Source organism: Fulmarus glacialis, unplaced genomic scaffold, assembly GCF_000690835.1.
Source record: "Fulmarus glacialis isolate BGI_N327 unplaced genomic scaffold, ASM69083v1 scaffold5296, whole genome shotgun sequence".
Taxonomy (NCBI): domain Eukaryota; kingdom Metazoa; phylum Chordata; class Aves; order Procellariiformes; family Procellariidae; genus Fulmarus; species Fulmarus glacialis.
In genome coordinates this window covers 98,693-112,841 of record NW_009218617.1, presented here as the reverse complement: position 1 = coordinate 112,841, position 14,149 = coordinate 98,693, and the positions used below count along the sequence as shown (strand labels likewise).

The 14,149-nt window shown below is 39.1% G+C and overlaps 1 protein-coding gene across 1 annotated transcript in view; it reads left to right on the top strand.

Annotated features, from left to right (window-relative positions):
• The first annotated feature begins 2,842 nt into the window (after positions 1-2,842).
• Positions 2,843-14,149, top strand: part of SEMA3A (sema domain, immunoglobulin domain (Ig), short basic domain, secreted, (semaphorin) 3A) — a 58,445-nt gene continuing 47,138 nt past the window's right edge. Inside the window, exon 1 of the mRNA XM_009580081.1 lies at positions 2,843-2,982. Within this exon, the coding sequence (XP_009578376.1) occupies positions 2,898-2,982 (85 nt within the window). The 5' untranslated portion in view covers positions 2,843-2,897. The remainder of the gene's footprint in view (positions 2,983-14,149) is intronic.

Here is a 14,149-nt window from a genome sequence, read left to right as displayed (position 1 = left end):
TGTGCATTCATATGTCAACATGCTACTCCTTTAGAATAAAGTGGTTTGTGTCCAAAACATAAAGCTTCTTCCTGTGCAAACAGCTGAGGGCCATCAACTTGTTCTGGACAGTTATTGCTTTATGCTGCTGGACTAGAAATACAAAGGGACAACTTTTTTCTTTTTTCCTTCATTCTTTCCCCTTCAGAAATGTTTGTCAGTTTTCAAACTGTTCATTTCCACTTTCTCCTTAAAGTTAATCAAAACTGATTTTAAAACTACTGACAATGGAAATAGCACAGTGAAGACTATCCATGACATTAAAGAATCATTTTCTGGACCAGCAATGAGTAAATTTCTGTCCAAAAGAAGGTCTGCATAGGGAAAAAAAAGATGAACGTACTTCTATCTAGAGAGGAGGCAAAATCCTCATATAACTTTTGAATAGTACTAACTCAAAGGATGTGCACATCTGGGACATGACTTGACGCTCACCCTGAATTTAGCAAAAATTATCATCTAAAGCCTTACAAAAATACATGGTATCCCTTGGTATTTCTATCTGGGAGAAGCCCAGTTTTGCATGACTACAGCAAATCAGTTCAAACTACAGACACTGGTCTACGTATACCGAAGCTTGGAGGGCTTGTAGTAGAAAGCAAAGAAAGGTCAGCTAGTTTCCTACAGACTCTTTCTCCTTCAGAACATGCTGAAGCCCATTATTGGCAAAAACTTGACACTATCACCACTGACAAAAAAGTACCAGCTACAAGAGCCTAGTAGCATGATGTAGTTTTGGGTTGAATTAAGTCAAACCTGGAAGACTGGAAGACATGTTACTTTCAGTGGAGTTTATATATTGAGTTAGAAGCTGAGGTGCCAAAAACCCTTATGATTCTAAATATTGCAAATATATGATTTTAATGAGTTTTTGAGCTATATTTGTTTTAATTTTAATAATGTAGTATTAAATACAGAATTTTTTTTCTTTCTTGATTGACCTTTAGATCTGTTGATAACTAGAAGGCAAAACAGGGCTTGTTGGTTTTTTCTTTGCCCCTTTGATTTATATTGATTTATCAGAACTCACTAGGGACTGAAAGACAAGAAAATGAAGATAAGGTTAAAGAAAGGTTAAGCACAGCATCAAAGCCCTTTTCAGAAGCAAAAAGGTTTTATGTTCTTTAAAATCTCAGCTGCATACCCTGTACATAATAATCACTATAATTAAGTGATTGTCTCCCCTTTAAAAAAAGTTGAAAATAACATAGAGGAATGATAAATTGTTAATTAATGATATGCTGTTCTGTTTCACTTCTGATTACACCTCCTGCTGCACGACTGGTCTATTTGCTTCTAATCTCTGCTGTGAATTCATTCAATTCCACGCCTTTCCGCTATCATGTTTTCACCCTTCCTGACTTTCATGACTACCATATGGTACAGAGCCACTGCAGGTTCAATTGGTAATTTCATGGTGTCAGTGTTCTGGGGAAAAGATGCCAGTGATATCCAGCAGGCATGCTTGGACGTGGTTGTCCCGCCATGGAAATATCTAAAATTGCCATGAAAATGATGAACTTGTTCCTAAAGGGTGTTTTAAAATGAGGGTATGGTAGAGTTCATCATGACCATGAAAAACTTATTACCTTAGCTTAAAGAAAGAGTTATTTTATCCTCAAACTTGTGTTTTTCACAGAAGACCCATTTAAGATGGGTAGCTTGAAAATAGCAGTTGGAAAGAATAATACTTTTTAATTCCACATTAAAAGTATAGGGTAAAGCATCTCATTTCACATACGGGTGTAAAAGGGCACAGTCCTAAAAAATGCATTTTTAGCAATTTGAATTCAGAGTAATTTCATGGACACACTCTACATTAATGCCAGAAAGATACACATTGTTCTTTGATTCCTGGTTGTTTTCTGTGGGTCTGATTGCTATGTACTTACTATTCTCTTTACCAGTTGGCAGGTACTTAAGTTGACTTGGTCCTTTGAATTTAGACTGTGTCTCTCTCTGTCTCCTCCATGATACTTCTAGATGGCTGAGGAGGGGCACACTGGGACTCTAATGTTATGTTTCTTCTCCAGCTAGGCTATGTATGTGCCATTTATGGGCTGAAGTATCACAGGTCAATTTTTAATTCACTTGTTCACTGTGATATGCATGGGGTCAAGGTAGCAGGGAATGATCTCATTTATTCTTTCCCTTAGCTGTTGCCCTTTGCCAACATCACAGTTACAAAGGTGGCAGGAGGAGAAAGGCATGTTCTGTCTTTCCTGTAGAAGATAACTGTTTTCAGAGGATTTGCTTGCTCAGAAAAAAAAGCAGGGGGGAAAAAAAAAAGCAAAACAAAACCAAAGATCAACCAAAAGACAGTTTCTATATGAAAAATTCAAGGGACTTGATGATTTTCTGAACCGAGAGTGAATAAGCTGGACTCTCTAATTCCAAACACAGAGTCACAAAAACCCAGTAGGTTGGGAGGAACCTCTGGAGGTCTCCAGTCCAAACTCCTTTTCAAAACAGGGTAACTTCACAGTTAGGTAGGGTTTTTGGGGGCTGCATACTACTGCCTGCCAGGGATAGGTGTACAAGCTGTCATTATTCCAGCCTAAGAATCGAAACATATTTTTGAAAAGAGGCTGCACTAGCAGTTGGGAGATACAGTTTGTTTGAGAGAGGTTACAGTTAAACTCTGCAGTGAGAAAGTGAGTCTAATTACATATTTTCAATGACAATACATTGCATTTGGCTTATTGCTTTGTAATTTTCTTGTTATCCCTATTAGCGTAATATAAACATAGGACTGACAGTTTTCTCTGACTTACCATGACTGGAAAATTGAGACGTGTTGCTTACAATTACGTCTTCCCACAGATGGAGAACTGTACTCTGGCACAGCGGCAGACTTCATGGGCAGGGACTTTGCCATTTTCCGAACTCTGGGGCATCATCATCCTATCAGAACAGAGCAGCATGACTCCCGGTGGCTAAATGGTATGTAAAATGTACATTTATCCAGATAAGTTCATCTAGCCATTAAAGACTAGCACACAGCTTCGTTCCAGCAACATCTGTGACATATTCACCCCTCTTTTATTTGGAGCAGAATTTTGTCTTAAACCAGTTAAACTAATCAAAAGTGATTTATAAAGAAGCATTTTTGTTTTAATTACGTTGAGATTTGTGGAGTGTGATTAAATTTAAAATATATACAGACACTACAGCTAATGCAGTCATGCCACAGGAGCAGATCGCTGTAGGGTGCAAGTTGGACCGAAGCTCAAGGCTTGTGGAGGCATCAGCCACACATCAATACAAAGTAGCTACAAAGCCTTGGGCAGGACTGTGCCTTGTACAGGCTTTAATTTTTGGCTGGATTGAAGGGAATCTGACACTGGTCACCAAAGTCCAGCAGAAAGTGAATCAACAGAGCTTCCTGAGCAGGCCAGAGTTGTCAATAGTTTGGAAAAAGTGAAAAGCGTCCTGGGTATTCCAAACTATTTGGTTTCAAAATGTTCAATAGTTTAACAAGGGACAATAGCTTACGTTATTGTATGGATATTACTAATCAGGCCTGGAGTTGGTTGTTTGTGTGTATGGGGAGAGGGGGATGGTTTCAGAGAAAATCTGGTTTTGGCTTCATGTACCAAAATACTTTAAAATGCATCCGAGTATTCTATCCAAGTTCTACTGAAGTCAAAGTTCCAATAACTTAAATGGAATTACACTTGGCTTTAGCTGTACAAGGATATGAGCATTTTGGAAATGAGAATTCATCATTTGAAAAAGCTGACATTTGATTTAAGTGAGCCAGTAATGCTAACTGTAGTTACTCTGAGTTAATTTATATTTTAATTTTTGAAGAGTTGACTAGCCACTTTTGCTGTACACGCTGCTTGCATCTGCACTCCTGGTTTTGAATTCACAAAGTATTTTGTTCTTAGATATTTTTCACTCCTAGCCACATTATTTATGTCTGTGCTGAGGTCCACGTTTTCTTATGTGGTTTTGCAATTTAGTGCAAACTGTTCACGCAAATTTTTAATGTGTAAGAGCAGACTATGTTTTAACAACACAGTTTCATATTAGCTACAGTCAGGAACTTCTAGTATCCTACTGGTTATCATATTAGCTCTGTATACAATCCATAACAAAACCAATCCCTGACTCATAATTAAAATCACAAAATGTGCTATTGCAGGTTGGATAAACAACTGTATATGATATATGCATTGGATATATGTATCAGATAAATGTGTATATGATGAGTTGTATGAATCTGTATTTTGATATGACAAGTTGTATGAATCTGATTTTTGTCCTGTTAAATTTAGTTTTGTCATAATTCATGTGGACTGTTGTGAGGACAGATTCAGGTCTATCACGTTTCAGTCCTGCAGCCCGTGCTTGCCCAGTAACCCAGAAATATTGTTCATTGGTTTATTTTATTATGATAATAGACAAGATTTCTGGACTTCAATAGATAGTAAAGTACAAGGGTTACAGACATATCCATCTATCTTGGTACCTGGTAGAGTAATAATGTGTTAAAGATAACACAACACCCACTTTTGTTATGATAGTCATGATGACATAAAGTCCAATCATGCAAGCAAAATCTGCTTTTGTGCAGTAGATTTGCACAATGACAGCTGAGTCAGGAGAATTTATGCAGTGGGAAAGCACAGCCATTGTCCACAGCCCCTGTACTTCATCGCTGAAAATGTGTCATTCCTTTGTGGATTCGGTTATCAGTCTTTCAGCACTGAATGTGAGAACTTTTCCCAAATTAGCACTAAGGTTACATCTGACAGGGTGCAGAAACCACAACTGCTTTGTGCTCAAGACGGGGAGGAGAAGACAGTTGCACATAAAGAGCTGACGAACCTCAAGCTCTCTAGAATTAAAGTATCATCCAAAATGAGCATAAAAGTAGAAAGGCAGCATTTATCGTAGCACAGGGTGAAGATGAATTTCAACTCTATGTATAGTTTTTACACATATTCCTGTATGGAAAATTTCAAGCTAATTTAAAAACAGGTAAGAATCAAGCTGAGGCCTTTAGAAATTATTCTCATAACTGTCTATAATTTAATAGAAAATGATCCTTAAGTACATTTTTGAAAGCTATCTCTCCATTGCAACTTAATAAGTTTACATTCCTAATAGGGAGAGGTTGGCTTAAAATCTGCACTACAACGTTCCTATTAAAGGCTCTAAGACTTTGCTGTTAATTTCCCAGTGATAAGGTCCCGGCAGCCTTTCCACACAGCACTCCTAATTTCAGCATCTAACAGGGAAATCCAAAAATTATAATTGTTTGAGTTTGAACTCTGCAGGCATGCCAGTCCTTTGATTTTTTTTTTTTTCTTTTGTCATTTGTCTCTTTTAAATTAATTGTAAAAGAAGCTTTGTGTTTGCATGTATTTAAAATGGATATACTTCTAATGAAATAAGCTCTTATTGAAGGATGAGGTGTACTTTACTTTCTTAAAGATCTGTATAAACTAGTTTTGAACCTTATGTTTGCAGACCTTTATGCATTTTTTAGTAAAGACATGGATTGCTATGTAGTGGTGGGTTTGCTTCTCTAGTTGCTTTCTACAGTGTGCTCAGCTTCAGGTTAAAGCCCACTATTCTAATGGACATATACTGAAATCTGGATAAGAACAGCAGTTCTGATCAAACTCACAAAGAGAAATCCTCATCCCCTTGGAGTTTAATAGCTAGATGGTGAGACATCCAGTTTTAAGTCCTTGCTAAAGTTTACTTCATTCAGAGCAGGAACTTGAAACTGCTTTTCCCATACCAACACTAAGGTCAGAGCTGACAGGGTGTGGAAAAAACAGCCGTTTGGTACCAAAAATGGAGAGGAGAAGACATTAAGAGCTTGCAAACTTCTCTTAGAATTTAAATATCATCCTGAACTGACGTAAAAGTAGGACAACACTGCACAAAGCAATTAGTTTCTTGGATTTAAGTATGAATACAGAGTTCCTTTTTCACAATGAGAACAATCAGCCATTGGAATAATCTCTCCAGGGAAGTGGTGGATTCCTCAACATTGGACGCTTTTAAGATTCAGCTGGACAGGGTGCTTTTGCCAAGACAGGTTGGACCAGATGATCCTTGAGGTCCCTTCCAACCTGGGATTCTATGGTTCCATGATTCTATGAGATCACACAGTCACTTTTTGGAGATGCTCCACCTTTCATAAGAAGTTAAATGTTGCTGGGAAGAGAGCTTTGAACTGTGCCCGGCCCAAGGGAAGGTGCTGACCGGCAGCTCTTAAAGGCTTTTTAAGTCTTTTAAAGGTATTAAATACTCACAGGCTTCTAAAGACATTTTGTTTTGTATAAATAATTAAACAGTCACCAAGCCAAATAAAGCAAGGGAGACTGATTCTATAGCCATGTAGTTGGGGCATTCATCTAGAAGGTAGGGGACCATACATCAGTCACTGTAGCAGTGTATATTTAATTATTGATACAGAGTTGGCCAGATGTGACATGGAGGCATTTGCAAAACCACAGTAAAATATGTTGGTGTTTCATCTTGGATATGAAAAGCTGCAGTTCAGTGCCCCAGACTGAATCATGTACTTTGTTACAAGCCATGTGCATGCTCACCCTGGACATTATTGGCCCCCCTGCTAAGTGCATGGGGTTTCTCCGCACAAAAAGCTTTGACAGTCTTAGTTGGTCCCAGCAAGGGTCAAGAATAGTTTTGAACACTCAGAAAAAAAAATCTTGAAATTGAAAAACATCTCCTGTCCAGCTTTACTATAAGTAGCAATGGCTTTAATGTTACACATACATCTTAGAGTCTTGCCTACAGGCAAAACCCATGTTTTCTTTTAAATGTGCCGTTGCCTCTTACAGTTCAGAGCCATCAGAAGCTAGTGTTATTTCAAGAAAACGTAGATCAGGTCCTGCTTCTACGAACTGCTTCAGCAATAAAAAAAGATGAGTAGGAGGCCCGAGCAGGTCAGAACAGCTTCCCCTGGTACCAGGGAGTTCCCCGATGAACTACACGCAGCGTTTGCTGTACACCATCCGCGGCAGCGTTCATGGAAGGGCTGAGGGCATGGCTGGAGGCAAGGAGGCAGAAATGGCAGTGCAGTGTACCAAAGCAAATGCTAAGCAATGCAAAAGCAATGTACTGACGGCAGTTTTCAAGCTGAAGATTAGGGGAGTGGAAGGAAAGCTTGGAGCCGCTCTCATCTTCCCTGACTTGAGCACAGGGGATCTGGCCTTAAATTGTTAACATTTTGTAAAATGAATAACCATAAACATTTATTTTAAAAGCAAAACAGAGTTGGGCTGCAGAAGATTTGAAAGGAAATTAAATCACAAAAGCTGCATTAAGGTAGTACTGTGAATCTGGTTTGCACCCCAGAAAAGTGAGGGAATACTGGCCTCGCTCACCCTCATTACTAGACCTCGGGTTAAGAGAGACTGTCAGTCTGGATTTCCAGCCTTGTCTTGGAATTTCCTTGCTTTTTATGGGTTTAAGCCAGCTCTATGATATTATTTTAGCATACTTTCCATGGCTTAATTTTTAAAGTGGGGTAGTAGCTGTGCTTAGTCCCCTGGGGTTATTGTCCTTGGTAATCTTTACTTTACGGCTACATAAACAGCTGAGAATTATAGAAGCTGAGCGACTGTTCAATAAAAAAGAAAATGCCCTCTTAAATTTCACAGGCTCCAAGGCAGGAAACATGGACTTGATACTCTCCTGGCATTCATACAGAACTTTAGCCATCACTTTATGTTGTTTCCACTTATGGCAGTTTGTAGGATGTCCCAGCACTGGCAACATACACACATAATTTTGAATATATATGTATTGCACAGAAGAGGAATGTATGGCAAGAGAAAGACAAGACTGTAGTTAGTTTATAGGATTTTTACCTCTCTAATAAAAAAGTATTAAATGTGTCAAGATGTTTAGAAATGAATAATTGTTCTTTTGCAACTACTCTTGCTGAGAGCTGGATGTGTTCATTGCTGCATCCTTGAATCTATAATTTGTCTTTGGTCATCCACACCAAACCCTATTCCCACCTATACATACCCACTGATGTCCCCCTCTTCTGTGCCACTCCCTTGTCCCTAAATGCCTTCCTAGTTTCCCACTTTCCAGCTCACCTCCTACACATTCCCAATCCAGATATGCAGAAAGCACTAAAATGCATGCCACCAAAGGTAAGCAGATGTGGAAGATGGCTGACCTACCAGCATAGACAGGACCCAGCATAGACAGCCACCCTGGTACCTGGGGATTATTTCATAAAGTACATCTGAGATATTCTTGGAGAAAGGAGGTGATGGATGCTACAAATACAATAAATATCCAGCAAGAAAAGAGCTATTTAAATAAAGGACTTTAAAAAAAAAAACTAAAAAAACAGGGTATGAACTGCATATGAATATATTTAGTCTTCAAATTAGAAGTCTTAAACCGTGGGGGCAATGAAATTAGAAAAAGCTGCCCAATAGAAGTAGTCAGTGAAGCAGCCTAGCTGGTTTTAAGAGGAACTTAGATAACATTTCGTGTGTTGTCATATACATGCTTGCCTGACATCACAAGGGACTGCAGTGAGTAGCCTAAGAAGTCTCTCCCAGGTCTCCATTCCCATAAGTTTACAAGGGCATATTTAAACAACCTTACCAGTGAAAACAGTGAGGGGATTTTTTTGTGTGTGTGTTTTTGTTGTTGTCCTTCTGTTTGGTTTTGTTTTGCCCTGAAAGGATCTCTTGCATTTAAAATATGCATTTCTATATTTGAACCAAATTAATCAGCTGATATCTCCTATCATGCAGGCCGTAGTGTGGACCAAGTCCCGCACTTTCCTACCACTGCTTATACAGGCATGAACAACTCCGACCCTTGCAGGAACAAAACATGTCCATATATGCAAGTCTCGTTTCTCACTCAATACGCCCTCCCACCCCCATTCCCATTATCTTCATTGCTAAGAATAGTAATAAATAATTTCACAGTGATAAATTCCATGTGTGACAAATGCTAATGTCACCTAACAGAGTGCTAGGAAGTACTCAGAAACTATGGTGACGGTGGCATAATAATGTGAACAGAATGGCATACAAACTCAATTTACAGGGTTTTTTTCCTCCCTTAAGTCTTTAGAACCAAATTTGAGAGACTGAATATGAATTTTAGATTGTTTTTCTCATTGCAATCTAACAAGTCTTTTCTCTATACATTTTTATTACAACCCGTTCTTTTTCTCTTGGAAGAAATGTAGAATTTCTGAAATCACAAAATAATCACTTCTTTCTTAATGGTATTACTTGACATTTATACTGTCACTGATCTGAAACGGTTACAACTCAGGAAGCCATAAGTCCCCCTGAATACTTGATCAGAAGATACTTGTGTATTTGAACCAGTTGACTCATCCTGTCTGATAACTGCTATCTGTATCTTTATAACATTTTATTCAGAAATCAAAGACTAAGTAGCAATTAGAGAATGTGCTTTACAGTTGCTCTGGATGTGAGGACGATCATGAAGATGGTGGGTAAAGACAACCAGAAAAATTATAATCTCCCATCAAGTGGCCTGAATGACATTATTTTAAATCCTTCTAGGAAATAGATCTTCCCTCTCTCTCTCTCCTCCTTCCCCCACCATCGTCTAGGATTAGGTCATTTTCTTCATGTGGATGAGATTTTGTTGCGTTTAGGTATGAAAAACTGGTTAAAGTACCAAAGGATAAGTTTTGAGGCTGGAGTGGAAAAAGCGGGAAGGAAAGATGAAGCAGAAGAGGGCATTTCCCTGGTTTGACCACACATTTTGAGAACGTCCTGACACTCCAGAGAATATGACCTGGGGCAAAAAGACTTCCATCAGTAAACATATTGGTCTGAGCTATAGCCACAATATGCTTGGGGAAGTTAGGATACAAATTAGTTCAGGAACACCTGACTTAGGATATGTGTATATTATATGGTTAACCGTGGGCTCATTTATGGGTTTCAGATTGGTCAGCCTTATTATCCACACCAAAAAATAATAGCTGGAAGTGTAGATTAGAAGCCATGCTTTGCTGCAATTCATACTCTGGGCTGTCTTTATAGAGCATGTAAGATCAAAAACAATGGGGGAGTTCAGAGTGTTTTGTGCACTGTTTCCACTGGAGACCAGAGAATTTTGTCTGCTGCACACAGTACAGTTTTAGGAAAGATGTTCATAGCTCTCAAAACAAGCACCGTGGGATATGACCCCAGTCCCAAACAGATCAGGGCATAGTCTCTCTCTAAACAGAGACTTGGGAGTGATTGCCAGCTTGGGGTCTACACTCACTCATGCACACTGAATTGATATATTGGTGATGTGCCTTAGAATTGCTAAATTTTAGGGGTTTTATGTCAGTGGTGAATGTGATAATCAGGTCAATGACCCAGTAAATCCTGGTAAGCTTCATGTCGGGGAGAGACCTGAGAGCGTAGCCCTTCCCATCACCTATGCTCTGACTTTTTTTGGGAGGAAATTGAACGAATGAGCCAGAACAAGCTCTGGCTAGATGCTAGATGTGGATAAATCAATGCACCTGGCTGTATAGGGCAAATCAGGTGATCTCGCTTGAGTGTTCAGAATCAAATTTGATGACCCAGGTGATTTGCTTTTTATAGAGATAGCTTTACATAAACAAATCTGAGTCTCATCTGCCACCTCCAGCAGTAGGAGCTGTGTTAAAACCCAGCTCCAGGAGTCACACTCTTGATCCTGGATGTCTCCAGCTCTGTACCCTTCTCACACTGAATAGTAAAACACCAGCAATTGTCTGATTACCAGTAATCCCAGTGATGTTCTATGTTCTCTAGAAAACTTTTTTTTTTTTTTAAATTAAGAAGGATTGTTCATTTGTATGTATATATATATGTATAAATATAAACACATTACCCACATACATCAGTTCATGGGAAGCTTCTCCTCTTGCCCTGGAGATGAATTTTAATAGGGGAAAAAAGGTAATTTGTCCAGGACAGGTGTAGTGTTCAGATTCTAAGACTGCACTTTGCTTTGCTTTTTTGTAGGCCCCACTTTAAATTACACAACATGGGTTTCTTTATGATTTTTACAAAAATCCGCATCAGCTTAAGGAAAAAGAAAGTTCAGATTAGGTGGCAGGATGCCAAAGACAAAGCCTATGTGTTATAGTCCTTGCAATTTCAAGTAAGTTTCCCATGATTTCTGAGATCTCTATGGGGGCTCATCACAGCTCTGATGCTTGGAAAACAGTGACTTTTAGCTACCATCTTATGCCTCCTTTCCTGTTCACAGAAGTAACTAACCAGTTTTTCAAGAAAAGTTAACCAGAAATCTACTTGTAGGGAATCACACAGCAGAATACTAATTGATTTAAACAAAGCTGGAATGGGTCTGTTACAGCCCCCTTCATTGGGATATGACATACATCTGAATCTTTTTTTTTTATGTTCTTGTGTTTGGTTTTTTTCTTCTTCTGCTATAGCCATCAATTTAATGAGTGTTGACCCTGTCAATACCAATTTCCTCTTCTCAGGCCACCACGTTCAGAGTTTGGTGGGCATTCAATAGAGATTTACTGTTGACTGGGTAATTTGAGTTCATGTGTGTGGTGAAAAATTAGTGAGGAGAATTACCCAGAAAAGTGGATGCCATGACAATGCATGTCACCATGGTGTGACCAGCTCTGCTGACATAGGTTTCAAAAGCTCTCCCCCTGTGAAAATGGGGCCTGTTTGCAAATTAATTAGTTTCTGGCAGCAGCTTGATTGTTGACCCAAAGTTTGTAGAGTGGAAAAACAATCAGATTAGTGTGTTCAATATAAAGGCCCAGCGCGGCACTCAAGTGGAGTTTGCCAAACTGTTGAAGCCGTGAATAGAGTGAAACAAATTCTTTTTTGAGAAGCCAAGGCAAAGGTTAAGTGTGATGTGACTAGAGCACGCTGGCCGCGGGGCGGTGGGGGGAGAATTAGAGGTTTCAGCCACACAAAAATGGAGAGTGCTGAGCGAGTTGCATTGAATTTAATGAAATTCACAGCTTCAGACGCAAAACTGTTTGGCAATGGTTTAGTCTGTGTTAAAGGGAGAAATAAGATGGCTTTGTTTTAAGAAGTTTTCTTTGTACAGTCATGCGGACACCAGGGACTGAGCCTCTAAAGGGTGTTAGAGACACTTCCTGAGCCTTTACGCTGTTTCTAAGCACCTGCAGACTTTGAGGTTTGCACCAGTTCCTCCCCCTCCCCGCCACACACTAACTCCCTTTATCTCTAAAGATTCAACCCAAGCCTCCCATTCATCATCTCCAACATTTGGGCAGGTTTCTTCTTTTAAATAGTGCTGGTGCCGCGATTCATTCGCAAACGTATTAGAAATCAACCCTTGCAAATAGATAGACTAGCTAAAACTCGTTATTCTGGTACTGAGACAAAAGTTAGATACTAAAAAATACCACAGGCCAGATCTTTAGCTGATAATAAATAAGAATATCCCCAATGCAGCCAAGAAAGATCTACTGATTTCTACTCACTGCAGTGCTCAGCTTATTTCATTAATATGCTTTACTTCTTCAATAGCTGTTTTTTATATATATCTGCCCTTCAACATCCATTTATGGCATTCACTGTTATTTATACCCTTATAATATTTCCTTTACATCAAACAACCCCTATGTATTTTTTTTATTATTATTTTCCCAGTATGACAAATAGAAAGAAGGAAAATGCCAACAAATGTGGAGATCATGTTCATGGGCAGTTGATGTAGTCTTCTCTTGAGCCAATGTCTTGGCCCTGTTGGCCTTTATCAGAATACCTGACAGAACTAGGGGGATGGGAGGACAGAACTGCTGAGCTGAAAAGATGAAGGGCTCCACCACCACATAGCCATCACCCCATCAAGTAACAGATGCCCAGCATCTGTTAATGACGTGAGGATACAGCCCCTTAGTCTGTTCCTACCTCTTTCCCCCATTCCATAAAATTACAACTGTTAGTTTGCAACCTATGCAAACTTTGTGATTTGTTCTTGGTAATGGGGCTGAACCTAACCCCTTTACACTAACATTCCTGAACCGTGAATTGCTTGTCCCAGAAGGCATTCAGTGTTGCTTGCAATTAACACAACTGATTGCTCAAAGCCGGCACCTGATGTGGCATGTAGCCAGCTGGAAACATAATTGGCTCCTTAGATGGAGAAACATCCACTTCAGAGTGGAGTTTGCGATGACGGAATTATTAGTTCAAAGTAAGCCAGGTATGTGAATACCTGGTCTATACATTAAAATCTCAGCTAGCACTAGACACAGCTGAATTAAGTCGCAGACTCAAAGCCTCCCTCTCTGTCTGTCTCCATGACTTCCCCTTCTCTTTGTTCATGAAATCGTGTAAATTCCAGTCTGAATGCTTGTAAGGCTAAGTAATTGCTTTTGTTCTTTGGGTTATTTAATTACAAATCTCAGTAGATGACAGGTCCTCTGCACTAAAGGAAGACATCACATTTGCACAGTTACAGAATCCCAACACAAATGTGTGTGGCAAATCAGTGACTGCAGATTTATTCATGCCCTTTGGGACCTGCACTGCCTTTTCAGCTTAGCATGCAATATGATTTAAATTACAGCTTGTGCAGAGCTGTGCCTTGGGATTACACTCCATGTTTCCAACTGTTTATAGTTCAGTGAGCTTTAACCTCTCTGATTCTGAAAATTAAATAATGTCACGGCTGATATCAAACTGATGGCTGGTACTAGGTTGCTAAATACTGTCTTGTATTAAAAGCCTATTTTTAGAACAAAGTGAAAACATCAATGTATTTAAAACATTGATAACACATTCAGGTAGTTCAAGAGCACAACTCAAAAGTCACACTAGCAAAGAATTGCAACGCTAATATTAAGCTCCATTCTCAAGGATACACTCCGACTTCTGTATTTAGCAGAGTTGTGGCTGTTAACTTTACTAGAGCAGGACTGGGCCTAATGCAATACAAAGAGCGTATAACATCAAGAAATGTAGATAAAGCATCTGTTGTAGTTAAATTCAGATTTGTTAGTTCCTTGTAGATTTTATAGTTTCATTATTTCTGAAATACTGTCAGGCCTTTTGTGCTGTAACTGCAGGACATTTTAATATCTCTGTAACCTTTA